At 44.7% G+C, this 18,381-nt stretch overlaps 1 protein-coding gene across 1 annotated transcript in view; it reads left to right on the plus strand.

The window, feature by feature from the left end:
• The window catches only part of LOC308153227 (protein diaphanous homolog 3-like), a gene marked incomplete at both ends in the record, with an annotated part of 304,860 nt that overhangs the window by 206,155 nt on the left and 80,324 nt on the right, over positions 1–18,381 (plus strand). Inside the window, one exon of the mRNA XM_080526311.1 lies at positions 4,067–4,229. Coding sequence (XP_080382437.1) covers positions 4,067–4,229 — 163 coding nt within the window. The remainder of the gene's footprint in view (positions 1–4,066; positions 4,230–18,381) is intronic.

Genomic DNA, 18,381 nt, shown 5'->3' on the forward strand with positions numbered 1-18,381 from the left:
TTAGTGAGGGAGCAAATGAGTACCATTTGGTTCAACAACAGAGATGTGGATCATACCCAATTATACATAGCTATGGAAGCGGTAGCATATACAGTGAGAATAGTAAAGATATCTGCAGCCAGCATCCCTCTCTCTGGCAAACAGGGGGGTCTGAGCTATAACTGACCGTTCCTAAATGAGATTGTACCGCACTATTATAGTGTGGAAATGAATGTGGGGGTGGACAAATGCGCAGACACACACACACACACCAGATATGATTGAGAAGAGATGTTCAGCATCAGCTACCCTCTCTTCTCTCATTAAAATCAGAAGGATGAGAGAGAGAGAGAGACACGCACACACATACAAAGAGGAGAGGGATGTAATTACCCAGGGTTGTGTCAGGGCCATGAAAGGGAGGAGACTGGCCTATGGAATAGTACAGACATTGTTATGCTCTATCTAGAGGGTTCCTATAGATAGCTACTGTAGGGGAGTGAAGAGATAAGTGGCCTCGTTACTAAAACTTGTTAATAATGACTGGTTGGCCCTACACACTCATCACATACTGAAAATCACAGCTGAGGAGAGATGGAGAGAGAGAGAGTGTGTGTGCGTACGTGCGTGCGTGTGTGCTTCTGTGCGTGCATGATTATTTGTTAATTTGTGTGTGTGTGTGTGCATGTGGGTGTGTGTGTCCAGTCATTCACGTCTTTATTTAGCCGTAGCATCTGTCAGTGGCGGTGCCATGACAGCGTGTGTCACCATGTCACACTGTGTGATCCATCAGTTACCTTGATCTGATTAGTCAGTCATCTGAGCTGCTCAAGCCTTCATCAGCTCACTGGAACAACAGGCAGATTGGGAGGAGGAGGAGAGGAGGAGAGGTGGAGGAGGACAGGAGGAGAGGTGGAAGAGGACAGGATGAGAGGTGGAGGAGGACAGGATGAGAGGTGGAGGAGGACAGGAGGAGAGGTGGAGGAGGACAGGAGGAGAGGTGTAGGAGGAGATGTGGAGGAGGAGAGGTGGAGCAGGAGAGGAGGAGACGTGGAGGAGGAGAGGTGGAGGAGGAGAGGTGGAGGAGGACAGGAGGACAGGAGGAGAGGTGGAGGAGGACAGGAGGAGAGGAGGAGAGGTGGAAGAGGAAACAATCATACTGCATACACGTATTCAAGAGTGCAGGCAAGAAAGAGAAATAGGAGAATGAGAAGAGAGGGCAGGAGAGAGAAGGAGAAAGAGAGAGGGGAGGAGACTCTTCTTTACGGTGGCAATCAGTTGGAGCTCTTGACTGGCTGGAATCCCGTGTCTGTTTCTCTCTCTCTGTCTCTCTCTCTCTCTCTCTCTCTCTCTCTCTCTCTCTCTCTCTCTCTCTCTCTCTCTCTCTTCCTCTTCCTCTCTCTCTCTCTCTCTCTCTCTCTCTCTCTCCCCCTCCCTCCCGACTCCCCCCCATCCCTCCCGTCCCCAGGCCAGGACTCAGCCACTGAGAAGTCAATTTGAGAGCAGCACCTATTGAGTAGCATTTACCCAGCAGCAGCCAGAGGAGAGGAGAGCAGAGAGCAGCCTCAGATGGGGCCAGCCAGCAAACAGGCCTATCAATAGAGCTGTAATGTAGGAGCACAGGGGCAAGAGAGGCTGCCCACACACCTGCTCCACCACACACACACACACACACACACACACACACACACACACACACACACACACACACACACACACACACACACACCTTTATTTACCAACTCATTCAATCGATCTCTCTTCTTTTTCTCACTTATGAAGAGAACTCATTCTCACATTTTCATTCACTTATGCACACACTTTTATATAAATGCACACACACACACACACACTAACACACACACACACACACACACACACACACACACACACACGCACACGCACGCACACATCTCTTCATCTCTCCTCAGATGTGATTGCCAGTATGAGATGAGAGTGTAGGGCCAACCAGTCATTAACAGGATTACTGATTAAGTCTACATCAAAGCAGAGGGATGTTCGCTATTATCTGGAGCTCTGATGTATTAGAACATATTTATGAACTTGGATTTGACCTCCCAGCTAGGATTAGAGAACTTTTCTTATTCTTTTTTTTTTTCTTTTTCTTTTATGCCTTGCTCCCTTGCTTGTGATTTTTTTTCCTTCTTTTTAATATGTTTCTGCCTTTTAGTTTATGCATGTAGTTGTTTTTTTCTCTGCCACAGACATTTGCTAGTAAAAACCTGTTGTGATGTTGACTGCAGGCAATGTCCTGGATAACTCTGATCTATAACTCCAGAGAGAGAGGAGATTCTGGAACCATCTGTCAGTGTGTTTATTTACAGATTAGAGAACTCCTCCAGGGGGATAGCGATGTCAGGAGAGTGCAGCTGAGTAGAGCTCCTGTCAACAAGTCTGGTGTTGATAAAGCTTTGGTGCTGTTGAACCAGCCCAGTCAGAATGGTGTTGTCTGATGGGGAACAGGGATAAAACTGTGGCTTTAGCTTCTACAATGTTTTCTGGTTAGGACGGTGGATGGCTGAAGAGAGGCCTAGAATATTGTGAGTAACAGATGATGATTGGTCAGAAGGTTGTCAGTATAGGATGGCGATTGTGCAGGAGGTTAAAACATGTGGTGGTGGTCAGTGAGGAGGTCAGTAGTTGGGTGGTGGTCAGTGAGGAGGTCAGTAGTGGGGTGGTGGTCAGTGAGGTTGTCGGTAGTAGGGTGGTAGTCAGTGAGGAGGTCAGTAAAGTGTGTGGTGGTCAGTGAGGAGGTCAGTAGTCGGGGGGTGGTCAGTGAGGAGGTCAGTAGTGGGGTGGTGGTCAGTAAGGAGGTCAGTAGTGGGGTGGTGGTCAGTGAGGAGGTCAGTAGTGGGGTGGTGGTCAGTGAGGTTGTCGGTAGTGTGGTGGTGGTCAGTAAAGTGTGTGGTGGTGGACAGTGAAGAGGTCAGTAGTGGGGGGGTGGTCAGTGAGGAGGTCAGTAGTGGGGGTGGTGGTCAGTGAGGAGGTCAGTAGTGGGGTGGTGGTCAGTGAGGAGGTCAGTAGTGGGGTGGTGTTCAGTGAGGAGGTCAGTAGTGGGGTGGTGGTCAGTGAGGAGGTCAGTAGTGGCCTGGGGTGGTGTTCAGTGAGGTCAGTACAGTGTGTGGTGGTGGTCAGAGAGGCGGTCCTGTCTAAAGGGTGTAAATGTTTCAGTAGGTAGTCTCCACTAGGCAAGGCTTTTCTCTGTAGCTACATGTCACTGTTTTGTGATTTTGATTCAATGCTGTTTTCATGTGTGTGTGTGTGTGTGTGTGTGTGTGTGTGTGTGTGTGTGTGTGTGTGTGTGTGTGTGCGCGCGTGCGCGTGTGTGTGTGTGTGTGTGTGAGAATGTTGGATGTGCTCCAGTGCTCACCCCATATCAACTCTGTGTTTGACACCTCTTCAGGAGGCTGTCTGTCTGTTGACATAACCTCTATCTCTTTGCAGATACAACACACACACACACACACACACACACACACACACACACACACACACACACCCACCCCATCACTTCTCTCCTATTCTATTTGTTGAATCCGTTAGAGTAGAAGCCGTTCCATGACACATTCGCTTGTTTGAGTTTCACTTCTCCCTTCAGTTCCCTGTACCATAGATAAAGCTATAGATATATCTGTAGCTTCTATATCACTCCTATAGGCCTTCATTTCATCACGGCTGATATGTGGATTTTTTTTTGCAGCAGCAGTGCCACAGCTCAGCTTTTCAAACCCGCAATATTGAAACTAAAACGCATTGCAGTCTTTTCTAGTTTTGAGTCTATTGCCTGATCCCTTTGAGTTGGTCCAAACCTTCTCTCCTTCTCCCTCACCTCACCACTCATTGATTCTCTCTTCCTTTATTGTGCAGACTACACTTTGATCTGCTTCAAAGATTCTCTCACCTTTGTTCCTCTGTGTGTGCGTGTGTGCGTGTGTGTGTGTGTGTGTGTGTGTGTGTGTGTGTGTGTGTGTGTGTGTGCGTGAGCGTGTGTGTGTGTGCGCACCCATCACCCATGCTAGGTCCTGAGTGTTCCTATGTGTTAGGCCTTGACCCCTGACCCCCACAGCTTTGCCATGTCGGCGAGGGAGCAGTACCAGAAGCTAGCGGTCATGCATGGCAACATGGGGACGCTCTACCAGAACATGGTGGAGTACTTCTCCATCGACCCCAAGAAGACCTCCGTAGAAGAGCTCTTCACTGACCTCAGCAACTTCAGAGCCATGTTTATGGTGAGTACCTCTGGTCAGCTGCCTGTCTGTCTGTCTGCCTATCAGCAGTATATGTGTGTGTGTATATCTCCATCCATCCATGTGTCTTGTTATCTACCTCTATGTATTTGTAATTGCTTTGTTGTGATCCCTGCCATCCCTCCCTGTGTCCATGTGTCCTGTAGACATGTCCCCTGTCTCAAAGTCTGTCTCCATCCCTCCCTGTGTCCTGTAGACATGTCCCCTGTCTCAAAGCCTGTCTCCATCCCTCCCTGTGTCCCTGTGTCCTGTAGACATGTCCCCTGTCTCAAAGTCTGTCTCCATCCCTCCCTGTGTCCCTGTGTCCTGTAGACATGTCCCCTGCTGTCTCAAAGCCTGTCTCCATCCCTCCCTGTGTCCCTGTGTCCTGTAGACATGTTCCCTGTCTCAAAGTCTGTCTCCATCCCTCCCTGTGTCCTGTAGACATGTCCCCTGCTGTCTCAAAGCCTGTCTCCATCCCTCCCTGTGTCCCTGTGTCCTGTAGACATGTCCCCTGTCTCAAAGCCTGTCTCCATCCCTCCCTGTGTCCCTGTGTCCTGTAGACATGTCCCCTGCTGTCTCAAAGCCTGTCTCCATCCCTCCCTGTGTCCCTGTGTCCTGTAGACATGTTCCCTGTCTCAAAGCCTGTCTCCATCCCTCCCTGTGTCCCTGTGTCCTGTAGACATGTTCCCTGTCTCAAAGCCTGTCTCCATCCCTCCCTGTGTCCTGTAGACATGTTCCCTGTCTCAAAGCCTGTCTCCATCCCTCCCTGTGTCCTGTAGACATGTCCCCTGCTGTCTCAAAGCCTGTCTCCATCCCTCCCTGTGTCCCTGTGTCCTGTAGACATGTTCCCTGTCTCAAAGCCTGTCTCCATCCCTCCCTGTGTCCCTGTGTCCTGTAGACATGTCCCCTGTCTCAAAGCCTGTCTCCATCCCTCCCTGTGTCCTGTAGACATGTTCCCTGTCTCAAAGCCTGTCTCCATCCCTCCCTGTGTTCCTGTGTCCTGTAGACATGTCCCCTGTCTCAAAGGCGGAGGTTTCCTTCTGTTCCCAGTTAGCTCGTCAGCTGTTTTATAATCACTCATTAGGAGAACACTGGCCCTCATTACACACCGGCAGGGTTGTGTGTGTGTGTGTGTGCGCGTGTGTGTGCGCGTGTGTGTGTGTAGGAATGGACTATAGTTTGGAAACGGCCGATCATGGAGAGCTTCACAGCCCCTCCATCAGAGCGGGCCCTGCCTGTGTAGAGCTGATCTAATTGGTTAAAGAACCTGTCCTGTCCATGATGTCATTGTTCAGGCTGCATTAGGGTGATTAGCCCCCCCGCCACACACACACACACACACACAAATGACTTATGTGTTCCATCAGTGGCCAACAGTAAAGAGGGGGGGTGAATTAAGCCTACAATTCAGTTGCATTGCTTCAATCAATCAATCAATCAAGCTTTATTTATATAGCACAAGTCATACATTGACTGCAACTCCAAGTGCTGAACAATAGTAAATAATTCATAAAATATACCACAATACAATAACAACAATAATAAATAAACCACAATACAATAAAACAAGAGGTAGGAGATAACAAAAATAGACATAGTAATAAGACCAGGAATAAAACGAAGAACAATAACAATTTCGAGATAAGAAATAGGGATAAAAGTGCAAGTTGACAAAGACACTAGGTAAAGGCCAGGCTAAAACAGTGTGTTTTAAGTTTACTTAAAAAAATATACACACACTCTGCCAGTCACTGCCACCCTCAAATCCTCCGTCAAGCCGTTCTAAAGTCTAGGGCCATAGTGGCTAAAGGTGGCCTCGCCCTGGGTTTTTGTCCGGACCCCTGGTACAATCAAGAGACCTGAGGGATCTAGTGACCAGTACTAAAGGACCTGAGGGATCAAGTGGGTGTGTATTCTAAAACCATGTCCAACATGTAGTCAGGAGCGACACCATGTAGTGCCTTGTAAACCAATAAAATAATCTTAAAATCAATTCTATGACTAACAGGTAGCCAGTGCAGCGATTTTAAAACAGGTGTGTGCTCTCTTTCTGGTCTTGGTTAAAACATGAGCAGCTGAATTTTGTACAAGCTGGAGTTGATCAATGTTTTTTTTAGCTAGCCCACAGAGGAGATCATTACAATAGTCCAGCCTGCTAGTGATAAAAGTGTGCACTAGTATCTCAGTATTGGCCAGGGAGAGAAACCAATGCACTCTGGCAATAGTTTTTTTAAGTGATAGAACGCAGATTTGGTTACATTCCCGATGTGGCCATCAAAAGTTAAATTGGAATCAATGATGACACCCAGGTTTTTGGCCTGGTGCTTAGGACCGAGTGCCATGACTTCAATTTAGAGGTCAGTTTCTCTCTCAGTGCCTCTACTCCAATGACAAGTACCTCTGTTTTGCCCTGGTTGATCTGAAGGAAGTTCTGAGCCATCCACGCATTAATGTCTAAAATACAGTCTGGCAGGGTATCAATAGGGCTTGTGTCATCAGGAGACACAGCGATATAGAGCTTAGCGTAGCTGTGACAATTTATGCCATGTAGCCTGATGATACAGCCAAGGGGAAGCATATAAACTGATGAGGACTGGACCTAGGAGAGAGCCTTGTGGTACTCCTCAGTTGATGCTATAGTTCTTAGATGAGTATTCATCGAGGGCAGCCAAAAATGCTCTACCTGTCAGGTTGGACAGTTTCGTGCAGTGCCAGAGAGGCCAACAGGCCAACATATGTATGTAGTCTGTCTAGATGAGGATATTATGGTCGACTGTATCGAAATCTGCACTCAAGAAATCTGCAGTCAAGGAGAACAAGGACATTTCATTTTTTGTTGTTCAAGTTTGTTGTTCAAGTTAGTTCTAAGGTCGTTCACAACTTTTACCATGGCTGTTTCTGTTCTGGGTTTGAGGTAAGAAAGTTAATTTAGCTGTTCAAAAGCTAATTTCTCTAACATGTTACTTAAAAGAGGGATTAGACAGTGGTCTAAAATTGCTGAGGACTGATGAGCCAAGGTTGTTTATCTTCAGGAGGGGTTTTACCATAGCAGTCTTTAGTGAGGTTGGAAAAACACCTGTCTGTAAAGAGTGGTTAATCATAAAATGGATCTCATCTCATAGACAGTTAACAATTGTTTTTAAAAAGGTGGTGGGGATTAGGGATGGAACGATTATCGTTTTTATCGTTAATCGCGATAAAAACACCCGCGATAACTTAATCGTGGATAAGTTTTATTATTTAAATAATCGTCACTGGCGCTATTTTTCAGCCTAGGCTACATTACTTTTGCAGTCAAGTTAGCGACTGTTACTGTAATATAATTGCGATTCCTCACATGAGCCGCGCGCGAATATCCTCACAGAACTTGTCTCGCGCTATTGTTCAGCCTGCATGGGTGGGTCATTTTTTTATACGGTGCCATTTGGACTTCATAACTTGTGAAAAATAAATTGTTGATTTATCTATATTTTAATGTTCTATTATATAAAGGACATATCTAGCTTACTGAAAAACATAGTGGTCGAGCTCAGGCACCTAAATTGTATTTTATTTAGAATACCCTCTGTAGTTGAATAGGGCGAGTGTCTCCAAAACAGAGTGGACACATAACCGGGTGGACACTAACAGGGTTTGAGTTAAAGTTAGCCTTTAGCCTGCCTGTGTTAGCATAATGCCTAGAATGACCATGATCACTTGATGAGGAATCTAATTTGCACTAAATACTTTTTTTTAAATTATTCAATTTGATTGATCTCCTCAATATTTAGGCATAACAGGGTGGACACGTTATGGTCAACCACATTAAACTCACTGGATAAAAACATAAAAATCAGATGGTAAAAGAGGTAGAAAATCCCACAGCTTACAACATTTGAAATCCCCTCCACTGATGTGATGTCACCTCATGAGAGTGATGTGATTGAGAAATATGGTTTTCTTTTAAAAGGGACATTAACACAGCATAACAGGGTGGACAGTGATTGCAGGGACAAGCATACAACCTTAATTTTTTGTTCATTTTTTTTTTTAAATGGCTAAAAACTATATTTGATTTCAATAGATATTGATCAGGAAAATGAAATAATAATAACATATTTGGAAATGTATATGTTTTTAATAGTTATTTTTGGGATTGAAGTTGAATGAACAACACTGGGGACATCCCAAATCCCATGCAAAATCCCATTTACATCTTTAACCAAAGCTTTTAAAATGTAGAAAACAACAACTTAGAAGCCCATATCATTGTATTCATAATAAATAACAATTGACTATACATGAAAAACCTAATGGAATTAGTATTTGTCCAAATTTAGACAAAATACAACATGATTTGTACTGGGGACGGAAAAGGCACCGTATAAAATAAAATGACCCGGGTAACGTTACTGTCAAGTCAGCCTTGTCAGTCAGTCACTAGGTAACTTATGCTAGCCTTCTCACCATGGCTGGTGAAAAACTTTAGACGGGATACTGTCATTTGCCTACCTTGTTATTACCAGGCAGTGACAGTCTATGGCTGCAAAAGGCACAAATAAGCTTTAGCAAATATATTGTGGTTTACTTAATACTGTTCAGCACTTGATGTTACAAGCAATGCATGACTTGTGCTATATAGGCTAAATAAAATTATGAAAGCGGCAAGTAGCAAGTGTGCAAGTAGTAAAGGCATTAGGCACAACATCCATGCTGTATAAACACATGACAACCGTCCGTTATTTCCCGAACTTTGCCCGAAGCCCCCGCGAGGACCCGGGGAACAACGGTACGCTCCCCGCGGCTGCTATCAGACTGGCCGCGGGAGTGAGTGTTGAGGGAGAGAGGAGACGGCAACCCTCGCTCGCCATAGAGTGTATCCCTACTCGTCTCTCCTGAGCTCGGTTGTAACGTGAACCGTGGAATACGGGATATGTTAGATGCTTTACAGTAATTCCCCAAATGACCAGAAAAGGAAGTTAGATTTGTCGCTGGTCGCTTTTGACTAATTAAGTCGCCAAGGGGCTCTGGAAGTTGGCAACACTGGGAGTGCGTTATTTAAACTTCCTTGGGTACGTTAATGAAAGGTGCTGATTGGCCGAAAAGGTGTTAGGTCAATCAGCGCTCGATTGCTCTTTCTTCAGGACCCGGATTATGGCCAGAGATATGTGCCACTAGAATCTGAATTTGAATTACTGACTTAAAATGTCATAAAAATACAACAAAATCTAAGTTAAAGTGATTACAGTGTGTTTTATTGGCATTCCCCCCCCCCCAAAAAAAATATTCTCGCGATAATATCGTGAATCGCGATTATTTTGCCCACGATAATCGTGACATGACATTTTCGAATCGTCCCACCCCTAGTGGGGATAGCATCAAGAGGGCAAGTGGAGGACTTAAGCTGTGTTACTACCTTCCTAAGCATTTGTGACGTGATCTGGTGGAATGATCATGGAGGGGGCAAAGTCATTTTTCTGTTTTTTACATATGCTTAAACTACAGATTGTAAGCTTTCTAATGATGTGTCATACATAGAAATTGGGAAAAAAATTGAAGACGACATGAGTATTTGAAACTTGTTAACCCTGAAAACTAAATCCTGAGAAAACGGCCTTCAAAGATTTGGGACTTTTTCACACCTTCACACCGGCAGGTAATGGGCGGTAACAAATAGCTGGTCAACCCCACCCCCAACCACTCCCCCTCTAGATTGACAGCTATCAGCTGTCAATACCTGTCAGTATTGGTCACTGGGTCAGACAGCTATAGTTATACAGCTATAACATTATTACCTAGCATGGTATTACCTAAGCTAATTACCCAGCTTATTATTATTTAGTCTGCTGTAGGTACTATTTACACAACCGTTCCCTATAAGTACTAAAATAAAAATGTACATACAAATGTAAAAAACACCAGCGTAGGAGCCACTCCGAGCCGCACGTCTGAGCGCCCCGCCATCTTGGGTCTCCAAGATCTCCAGAGACCCATCCCACCCTGGGTACGAACACTTTGCTCGGCTGCCCTCGAACAGGCGGTACAGGACCATGTTCGCAAGGACAAACAGACTGAAGCTCAGCTTTTACCCCAGGGCCATCCAGGCCCTGAACACAGCAAAGACCTAGGTTCTGGGCCCTGGACAGTCTGGACGGATTGATGGCAGCTGCTGGATTGAAAATCAGGTGTAGTGCTGAGGCACAAATGTGTACATTTCAAGCCTGCAAACTGTGACACTTTAAATGAATGTGCAATAACACTATGTGCAATATGACAACCCTAGGGTACATAAGGTTGCAGAGAATAGGAAATGTTAGAATAGGTATAGCATAGAGTACAGCAATAGGTTAGAATAGGTATAGCATAGCATAGAGTACAGCACAGTGTTTTATTTGTACAGTATAGCATAGTGGATAGTGTACATAGCCTTTATTTGTGTAAACCAGCTCCTTTCCCTTCTTTTTTTTTTTTTTTTTTTTTTCCTAGCACCAGGGGAGCCCCCCCTCCCAAATGTCGTTGTTTGGTACCTGTACTATATCAATGACAATAAAGACCATTCATTCATTCATTTATGGTTGTTGTAACTGTTATTGTTAGTCTTTTAATGATACAAAAAAGTCTTCAATCAGAATCAGAATTTATTTTACAGTACACAAGAATAGGTAGGATAAAGATATCACTGTAAATATTGTGTCATACACAGAATATGGGCACACAGTGCCAAACACTTCACACCAATATTGCACGTCACGTCATGTCGACCAAAGCACATCTAATAAAAATATAAATATATGGGCACACAGTGCCAAACACTTCACACCAATATTGCACGTCACGTCAGGTCGACCAAAGCACATCTAATAAAAATATAAATATATAAATAACCACGGCAAATGTAAAAGTGCACCAAATCACAGTACTGCAATCAGAATGAACCATGTAAAAAGAGTAAGAGTAAAAAAGTGGCACGTTATTACAGTGATAAATTGCTCCAATCCGAGGCACAGAGTTACAGCTCAAATCTAGACTTTATAAAATAACATCAGGCATGACTAATATTAAGGAGGAAAAAGCAGAACAATAGTGCGGCAAGCTGTGCAAAGTAAAATCAGTGTGCAATTCCTGCATTCCTCCTGTGTGTTTCTCCTGCAGCTACAAACGGACAGCCTTTTTCTGAGGTGCCTTTTTCAGAGGTGCTGTGGAGTCTGGTGGGCAGGGTACTGTCTTTCGCCTCATCAGTACAGAATTCTCTGATCTTGTCAAAAAGGTTCTTCTGTCTGGCCACGTCAAGTCCGGGTGGGGCTTGCACAGGAAGATCACCTCTGGGGGGCTTGACATCAGTGTGTTTCAGTAGCTGAAACTCGACTGCTTCTGCCCCGTGGTATTCCCTGGCCATAACCACGCCAGGTCTCCGAGCATCAAAGCTGCAACAGAATGAAGACAATGCATTAAATGATTGCCCACAGTAAATGAAATGATATGACCGCCATACTATGTTCATAAAATGAAATAGGTAATACATGACAATGAATTACCTGAAGTGCTGGTAACTCTTAATCTGTGGGAGCGTTCGGAAGTAGCCACCCAGATGTTTTTGCCAGTCGTAGGTTTGAACCAGCACGGTGCCATTCTCCAGGCCTACAAGCTGGGAGATGTTGACGTGTTTCACTGGAGAGCTGGCCCTCACGACTCTAGCAATGTCATCCAAAGTGTCCACTCTGGTCTTCCTGAAGCACTGCTTGACAAGGCCAAAGCACCAGTCGGGGCCAAACTTGGTGTGGCCTGCAATCAGGAAGTGGAGGCCCAGTGTCTTGTGAAGGCCATGCATGGTCCGCCAGGCACAGTAACACAGCATGAAGTTGTTCTTGTTTTGGCCACTGCAGTTGTCACAGTTCAGGTCCACGTATGTTTCTCCAACTCCATACTTCTCGAAGAAGTGATGCAGGTAATTGATGACTGCGTTGCTGCCCTTACTCGATGCCATCCCTTCATCGATGAGGTAGTTCACCTGCTTAGGCATCCCTTCGCAGGAGACACCAAAGAGGCCGCACTTGCGTGGAGTCAGAAAGTACATGGGCCCTGGTTGATGAGGGTCAGTGAGGTAGTGGACCTAAGAAAGAGAGGCAAAAGAGGAAGAGAAGAAAAAGATTAGATGCAGTGAAAAGTAACATCACAGAGGTGTGTGTGGGTAAATGAAATTCAATCAACCAAATCAACAGTGTCATAGGATGAACTTATTCTCATCTGTTGTGCAAAATCAAAACTGTAGTGCATTGTGATTTCCTTGCTTGCTGGTGTGGAGGGGCCAAGAGAGAGCTGCAAGTCCTCACAGACCTTCGCACATGCAGCATTCATTTTCTGGTAGCAAGAACGCTCCTTTGCAACACGGTCTAGATGCTGCTCCTGCTTCTTCAGCTTGGCTGATTTCACCACATCCGGCAGATTGGCACTTCGGAACACTTGGTAGTTGTTCCTCTGGCACTCCCAGCACAGATCTGTCCGGGGTTTGGTGCTGGTTATGTCAGGGAGCAATTCCTTCCACAGCTTTCGGAAGGCTTGCACACCAACAACACGTTGCTCTGCAAAAGAAGATTTTATGAGTATGAGATTGGATTGCTCAGTCAATGCTACGTGTTGTTTCATGTTCAATGCAATGGCAAAATGTGATGATGTAACAATCATGCTATTATCACATGATTCCATTCCCATGTGCTTAACATAATCTATTCTATAGTCTCAATGAATGTGCCTTTTTTAAACAAACCCCCCATTGTATTGGCAATAGCAACTTCAGGCTCATGAATCTGAATTTGTTAATTGCACATTAGCATGGCTATCACAGTGTATTTTTTAACACAGGGCCTGGCTGTTAACAACACAGCCATCAGTCAAGTCATTTTAAAAAGTTGTTTTAGCATATTTAACACAATGTAACATATTTTAAATTATGTTACATTTCTGTAATCTTGGATTGTAGTCCCACACACACATTTTACATACCAGATTTTTGCAGAGCATCACTGTAGACGCCAGACGGAGGTGTTGGTGACATTGGACAGCAGCAGTTTAGCACTGTAGTCCCTGTGTCCAGGGTGTCTGCCAGGTAGAATAATGGCGTGATCTTCAGCGTAGTTTCTGATGAATTTCACGACTCCCTCGATGTCATCAGTGGTGTGAAAGTTTTTGTTTTTTCGACATGTCTTCCTCTCGCGTGGCAGAGCACCGTGCTCCTGGTACCATTGGGAAATGGTATGGAGTTCGGCTGCTGATCCTGAGCAAAAAAACAACAGAACGTATAAAGAATAGACTAATAGCAATAGCTAATGTCTGCTAGCTAGCATGGCTAACGCCACGATACATACTAGGTCATTACTACTAACAACAACAACAGAACGTATAAATAGCAGCACAGTAGAAATAGCTAATGTCTGCTAGCTAGCATGGCTAACGCCACGATACATACTAGGTCATTTTAACTACTAACAGTAACAGAATGTATACATTTTAAAGAGCTTACCCCAATACGAAGCAGAAGGTGTCACGGCAGACGTTCCGTGAATGGAGTATGATACCCTGGATAACTTGCGTTTTTTAGGCAGTTTTTTGAGACCTTGAGTCATTACTGAACGATTCATTGACGTCAAGAGAGCGCCCATAACTAGCAAATCCTTGTTCTCTGGATCTAAAGATGCTGTATTCAACCGCGTCTCGTAGATCAGTTCAGAAGACATTCTTTTGCTGCAAGAGATTCTCGGTCGAGCATTGTCTGTGCGTGTAAGCTTGCATTTGCACTCAAATCGTTTGATTTTGTCCAATTCGGAGTCTTGCTCGGTAAACTCATTTTCAACATTTTCGTCAGACCAATCTTCGGCGAGATCAGCTATCTGAGATTGTGGTTGAAGCGAGTCTTCTTCTTCGCTATCGGAATCCGAGGAGGACAGAGGATCTGTCTCCGAAGAGCCTCCGTTCATGTAGTCAGCAATGAACGAGGTCATCAATTCTCCATTGTCGATCCTTGTACCGGCAGCAGAAATTCTGTTGATCTCATCGGCGAGCATTTGCGATTCCATCTCTCAGTCAACAACGTAAGCAGAATACAGTAAACAGACCAAAATGTGGCTTTTTATCCCTACCCCTCGCCTAGCTATTGTCTACGTCGATTGAGCTCACAGCCATTCACACCGAATGAAATCACACATTGTTCTTAGCTGCGCTCACGTTCCCGCCCCCAAGCTTCGAAAACTCATCTCATAAAACAAGCTTATTTTGAAGACTTATTACCAGTGGCGCGCGGTGCATTTCACACCTAGGCCTTCAGTGATGTCCGACACAGTCCTACCTGAATTATTCTACCTCTTAATACCATCGTTATGACGCCATGGCATGAGTTATATCAATATTTCCGTACTTTGTACTCACCAAAACAACTTCATTTGAAAGAAGACAATAAGCTAAATTGCTTATGGGTTAAGTAATATTTTAAAACCTGCAAGGTGAATTTATGGTTGGAGGACTCTGATTCGCAGCCATGTTGTTTATTTGCGACGAGCCTTACAGCAGGCGCCGTTGTTGCTATTGCTCGCCAACTCGAAATCTACGTAGGTTTCCACTAGGTACGCCACAGGTTTTCTCGTTCAACTTTAAGTTACAGGCCGTATTCGCGGCACGGTTTATTGTGCAGGCGGGCAGATTTTGGAGCCCCCTGGCAACACATTTTGATTGGATAAAAGCTCTAACATAAAGGCCAGCCCTCCAAATCTCAATCGGAGGCTGGAAGCAGCGCAACCAAGAGGAAAGCTATGAAATGAAGAGAATAGACTATGGGGAATCATTAATACATATTTGTGGAAAAAATATATAAAAATAAAATGTATATTCTGATGATGTTTAGGCCAGCAGAGAAGGCCTTGCTGGCCCTGACGGCCCACCACTGCTTATTACACGTATTTAATTCAATGAAAACTGCTCGAAAAAATAACGAGTGGGTACTTCACAACTTCAAGTTGCGTCTTATTACAAAAAAACTAAATCAGATTTTTTGCTCTGAAAAACTTTTAACGCAGATTTGAAGCCTTTGCACTTTGCGCCCATTTTGCAAATCCATGACGTCACGTCACATTTCAGCATCAACCAGGGCGAAGGACTCTAGGGTTATCTCACATAGTCGGGTAGGGGTTCTCTAGGGTAAAGGACTCTAGGGTTATCTCACATAGTGGGGTAGGGGGGACTGAGGTGTCACTCCTTAGCTGATCAATACCAGACTGGATGGTGATTATCTTATCCCTTAAGTATACTGCAAACTCTTGCCAGAGTCTAAGGAGACAGGGTTTTTCAGGCGGTCAGTTGTAGAGAACATTTTTGCATTGTTCTGATTGTCATTGATCTGTTTGGAGAAATGAGCTTGTCTAGCATTTCAGATCGCCTTATTGTACACAATAAGATTCTCACGGAAAATGTCATGGTGGACATGTAGTTTAGGCTTTCTCCATTTTCATTCAGCTACACAACAATTAATTTTAATTTAACATGTAATTTGTATTTAATTTAGGGTTAGGTAAAGGTTAGTTTTTCCAGGGGGCCCTCTGTTTGGGGTTAGCGTTTTTTAGTTTGACTGGGGCAACAGTGTCGATAGTTGTCCTTAGTTTGTTATTTAGGTGATTTACCACCTGCTGCAAGTTTGCAGCAACCATAGGGGTAAGAGACCGTTTTTGACAAGGCGTTCTGTGTTTGTCTGTGTAATACAGGCTATCAGGGAAAATAATACGCACTATCCTTGTTCTTGGACTGCAGATTCCTTGTTCTAAGGATACTGATGTTCTCAGAAGCACCCTCGAATGCACACAGGAGCTAACCAGTAATTGAGCCAAATCGCTGCGACACTTAAGGTACAGAATGACTTCCAGTACAAGTCTCACAGCAGGCCTGCATGTTCTCATTTGACTATGGACGAGTCCTGCCGTATCCAGCTCATTTGGAGGGCTGTACTCGAGCTGTGTAGATCCACTGTTTAATCACTAGGATTAGTGGCATGCTGGACTGGGGGTTAAAGATAATGGGAACTAATTAGCGAACAAGAATCACATTCTGGCTGTTGAGTGACAGCCCGACATGCAAGTCACCAAAATGGATTTCACGGTCCTCTGCCTTTTTGTCTGTCTTTCTCTCTACGCTACTTCAGCTCCTACAGACAGAAGCTTGTGTGTGTGCGTGTGTCTGGGTTGGCACGTGTGTGTGTGAGTGCGTGTCTGGATGCGTGTGTGTGTCTGTGCGTGCATACTTGTACAGTGTGTGAATGTTTTGTAAGTGTGTGTGTGTGTGTGTCTCTCTCTCTCTTAGTGTTCACTACTGTATGTGTGTGTGTGTGTGTGTTTTCCCCCTCATTCGTATTCTAAATGTCGGCCTAGCAGTAATCTGACAGAAGAGAGGCAGGCTGTCTCTCTTTTTTATGAAACACCATTTGAAATGCAAAGTAATGTTCCACTTGACTGCTACGATGATGAGACGAATCTCATTGCTTTATATTATTTTAAATGATTTCATGATCGAAATGTTGAAATTTGGGAAATGAACCTGCGTGGGAGAAGGCTGTGGCGTGCATACCAATGTTCTACCTTTACTCCTTCTCTAGGACCTCGCCATCCGCAATCCCATCAGCCATTGCGGGGGGTGTTTGTCCTCTGTGTCTCACGCCTCTCTCTCAGTCCTCAGTAACCGCTGGGTGGAGCCAGGCCTCTCAGGTCTCTGGTACATTTACACTCATACGTTACACCTGCGTTGTGGTGAAACCACATGGACTGTGTGATCATCTAATTATGTGTAGTTATGTGTTTTTAGCATGTTGATGTTCTATCAGCATGTTGTGATGTTATTAAAATACAGTTAGACCTTTGTAGCGATGTGCTTTGTTAGCCGCTAGCTGTTAGCCGCTAGCTGTTAGCAGCGTTTGCTTCCGGTTTCAATGACAGCCAGTTTAACCCTATATGTGCCTGACGTCTAACAACATTCAAATGACTCTAAATTGAAAGTGTTTATGTAATTTTCTTTACATTTGAAAGTGTTTTTTGAATATATATATTTATATTATACAATATACCAGTCATATTCTGGAATGTGTCTAAATGTTAAAGTTCCATAAGTATAAGCAGAGAAGAACCGTGAACCGTGACCCAAAAACCGAGGTTCATACCGAACCGTGGGCCAACAGAACCGTTGCACCCCTAATACATACACTCTTTAAAAAAGTTGAGATTTTATTTTTTCCACACCTGTCCTTTGCTGCCATCATGAACCTTCAAGGCCCGGTCAATGGAACCCAAAAGAGTTCCACATGGACTTTTCTTTTTTCTAGAGTAAAGAGCTTTCCAAGAGCTTTTAGAAATCAGCTCACAGTAGTCCTCACTTCCCACATGCTATTAAATGTTGCTTTGATGTTTTGGACTTTGAGGTTTTTGCGACAGCAGCCTCGATGGTTTAGCTCTAAGTGTGCCTGCCTGTCAGCACAGCCCAGATAGGCAGCAAACCAATGGTCAGTCCTGTGTTTGATGGACCTTAAAGATCACCAATGAATGGAGCAGAGAAATGGTGATGTCAATCAACGTCCCTGTGAGATTGACGATAGCTATTACTGGGGACAGGCCTGGGTAAAAACCATCATACACTACACAGGATGATATTATTAGGAGATGAGGACAGAAGAAAGTCACCTTGCCCTTTAACAGTATGTGGTCTGGTTTGTACGCTTGATCAGAGAGAGAGAGACTGGAGAGTTCCAACAGTGTGTGTGTGTACGTGTGTCACAGAGAGCGAGAGCACACACAAGTGTTTTTTGCTCCCCCGCGAGAACTTGGGCATGGCCTCCTTTTACAAACTTCTCTTAAATCGATCAGGACATCAGCAGACAACAGCAGGAGGGCTGAGTGTTCTGCTGACACACACACACACACACACACACACAGACAAACATACGTACGCGCACATCTCTCTCTCTCTCCCTCTCTCTCTCTCCCTCTCTCTCCCTCTCTCTCTCCCTCTCTCTCTCTCTCCCTCCTTCTCTCTCTCTCTCCCTCACTCTCTCTCCCTCTGTCTATCTGTCTATCTGTCTGTCTCTCTGTCTGTTCCCCGGGCTGCCTGTTCTGTCTCTGTGTGACATTGACGTGCATGTGCTTGAGTCCAG

The sequence above is a fragment of the Nansenia antarctica genome (assembly GCF_963989245.1).
Source record: "Nansenia antarctica genome assembly, chromosome: 1".
NCBI classification, from domain to species: Eukaryota; Metazoa; Chordata; class Actinopteri; order Argentiniformes; family Microstomatidae; genus Nansenia; species Nansenia antarctica.